This window comes from Myotis davidii, unplaced genomic scaffold, assembly GCF_000327345.1.
Source record: "Myotis davidii unplaced genomic scaffold, ASM32734v1 scaffold18, whole genome shotgun sequence".
Taxonomy (NCBI): domain Eukaryota; kingdom Metazoa; phylum Chordata; class Mammalia; order Chiroptera; family Vespertilionidae; genus Myotis; species Myotis davidii.
The window spans coordinates 1,372,046-1,374,545 of record NW_006292696.1 but is presented as its reverse complement, the minus strand read 5'-3'; the positions used below and the strand labels follow the sequence as shown (position 1 = coordinate 1,374,545).

The window sequence follows — 2,500 nt, the reverse complement described above, 5'->3', positions numbered from 1 at the left end:
TGAGAGTTCTGGGGGGCAGGGTTGGCCTTTTAAATAGCAGTGATGGGGTTGGCCTCATGGAGGTGACAATTGTGTGAAGACTGGAAGAAGGTGAGGGCATTAGCCGAGTGGCTATTTGAGAAAAGGGTATACCAGGCAGAAAGGCCTGAGCGGCCGGAACAGTGTGCTGGGGAGAGTGGTGGGAGACGAGGTCAGAGCTGGGACGGGGCAGTGGTGGGGTGGACGGGACAGATTGTGCAGGTCCTCGTGGGCTCTTGGGTGGACTTGGGCTTTTTCTGTGACTAAAAAGAAGAGTCCCTGCAGGGTTTTGAGCAGAGGAACGACATGATCGTGTCTTAATGTTTTGCCCATTGACTTTCTAAAAACGTGTTTTGAAAGAGAATTTAACCTCTCAGTTGTGGGTGGGAAACACTGTTAAGCATCATAAATATAAAGCACCACTAAATCGACTCCAAGACAACAAAGCGATGCTATTAAACTGGAGCTCCCTGCTCTTGCCTTCCCAGGGCCCTGATCCTGAGGCCTGCTCTCTCTTTGTTAAAAGGGGAGATTAGCAAGTCTCTGAGAGGTGTTAAAGACAGACTAGCACCCTGCCGGGGCTTCCCCTTTGAAGTACCCCGAAGGGGAATCCGCCAGTTTTCACACGGGGATTCCTAGTATTTAACGTTCACCTGCAGTCGGCAGCTCCCCTCCCCCAGGGAGACTCTGGACCATGTCCTGCCTCCCAGAGGATCTTGCTCCCTACCTGCCTGCTCTGACCTTCCCTCCGCCTGGCCCCATGCCTTCTCCATGCAGTGCCTGTCCACGTGCTGGAGCTGAGTGAGAGCCATCCTGCCGACGGGGAGCAGACAGTCCGCTGTCGTGGCCGGGGCATGCCTCAGCCACACCTCACCTGGTCTATCTGCAGTGACCTCAAAAGGTGAGCAGAACACCTGCCTCAGTCTCCCAGGGAACCCACAGCTGGCTGGAAGGACCCACTGAAGGTCATCTAGTCCAGCCCCTTCCTCCGGGCACATTGTTCCAGGCTAGAGTCATATCCTAGAAGATGTGGCTTCGTGGAGATGCCCTGCATGACCTAAGTTGCCCCCTTTTCCTTAACTTTATTCTGAGGGTCAAACGAAGGGAATGGAATTTGTGAATCGGGCTTCTCAGTTCTGGGGTAGGAGCGCCCCCTGCTGGTCAGCCAGTCGAGGGACCGCAGAAGAGCCAGCTCAGGGTCGGGAAGCCGGAAGTAGCCTAGAGGCTCCTGCGGAGGGCAGGGCCTGCAAGCTGACCTGGCTGGCTCCCTGGGCAGGTGTCCGCGCGAGCTGCCACCCACGCCGCTGGGGAACAGTTCCGAGGAGGCGAGCCAGCTGGAGACTAACGTGACGTACTGGGCGGAGGAGCAGCAGTTCGAGGTGGTGAGCACGCTGCGCCTGCGCCGCGTGGATCAGCCGCTGTCTGTGCGCTGCACGCTGCGAAACCTGCTGGGCGATGATGTGCAGGAGGTCACCCTGGTGCCCCAGTGTGAGTCACCCAGCCTTAGTGGCCTTCCGATGACCCCTCACCCCCACCTCGAGCCTGCCACACTTGTGACTGTGCCCGTGTGCCCAAGTCAGCATGTCCATGGGCACTCCGCTCACCGAAGTATGTTCCTACGCTTACACAACAGCACAGTATTGCCACACGTGTACATCCACAAGCATATGTCTGTAAACCATGGCTATGAATAACCCTGTCTCCTTATGCCCAGTGTATGTACACTATGTGTGTCGTAAGCCATGTACATGAGCATGCCTGACCCTTAGACATGGGCACAAACCCTCCAAATGTAGGTTTGTAAACATGTAATGAAGAATGCACCCAGATCCATGTGTAAACCCACGAGTGTTTGTCTATGCATGTCTTTGTGGGTGCACAGTCCCATACAAGTGTGTAAGCATGCGTGTACAATTCCTGTGCACGTGGGCAACTGGCATGGTGCATGTCCATGAGCATGGAGAGGAAAGGTGAGCCACAGCCTGGCTGCCAGGAGCTTCCATCTGATCTGGAGCCATGGCAGACAAGCCACACTGACCCCTGCAAGGGCTGAAGGGATAGGGAGGCCGTAGCGATCTGAACAGTGGGTAGTTACTGAAGGGCATGGGTATTTATGGGAGAAGCTGAAGGTGTGGCCCAGAGGGAGAGGCTGAGGGTCTGACATTATAGCCTGTGGGAGGGAATGAGAGGGGGCTTCTGTTCTGGGCAGGGTGGGCAGAGAGGGATTTGTGGTACTGGAGGTGGGGTGAGAAAGGCAGCTGCCAAGTGCCCTGTTGGCTTATGGCCAGCTCTTGTCTCTACCTCCAGCCCTGCCCTTCAAGGTGGTGGTGATCTCGGCCATCCTGGCTTTGGTGGTCCTCACAATCATCTCCCTCATCATCCTCATCATGCTCTGGCAGAAGGTAAGCCCCTCCCTTGCCTAAGGGATACAGACAGGCACACCATTGTATTGTATGGACCCCCAACCACCCCCACCCCACCC

The 2,500-nt window shown here is 56.0% G+C and overlaps 1 protein-coding gene across 1 annotated transcript in view; it reads left to right on the top strand.

Moving 5' to 3' along the window:
- Positions 1-2,500, top strand: part of PDGFRB (platelet derived growth factor receptor beta) — a 37,380-nt gene that overhangs the window by 21,859 nt on the left and 13,021 nt on the right. The window contains exons 9-11 of the mRNA XM_006766239.2: positions 796-919; positions 1,295-1,506; positions 2,326-2,420. Coding sequence (XP_006766302.1) covers positions 796-919; positions 1,295-1,506; positions 2,326-2,420 — 431 coding nt within the window. The remainder of the gene's footprint in view (positions 1-795; positions 920-1,294; positions 1,507-2,325; positions 2,421-2,500) is intronic.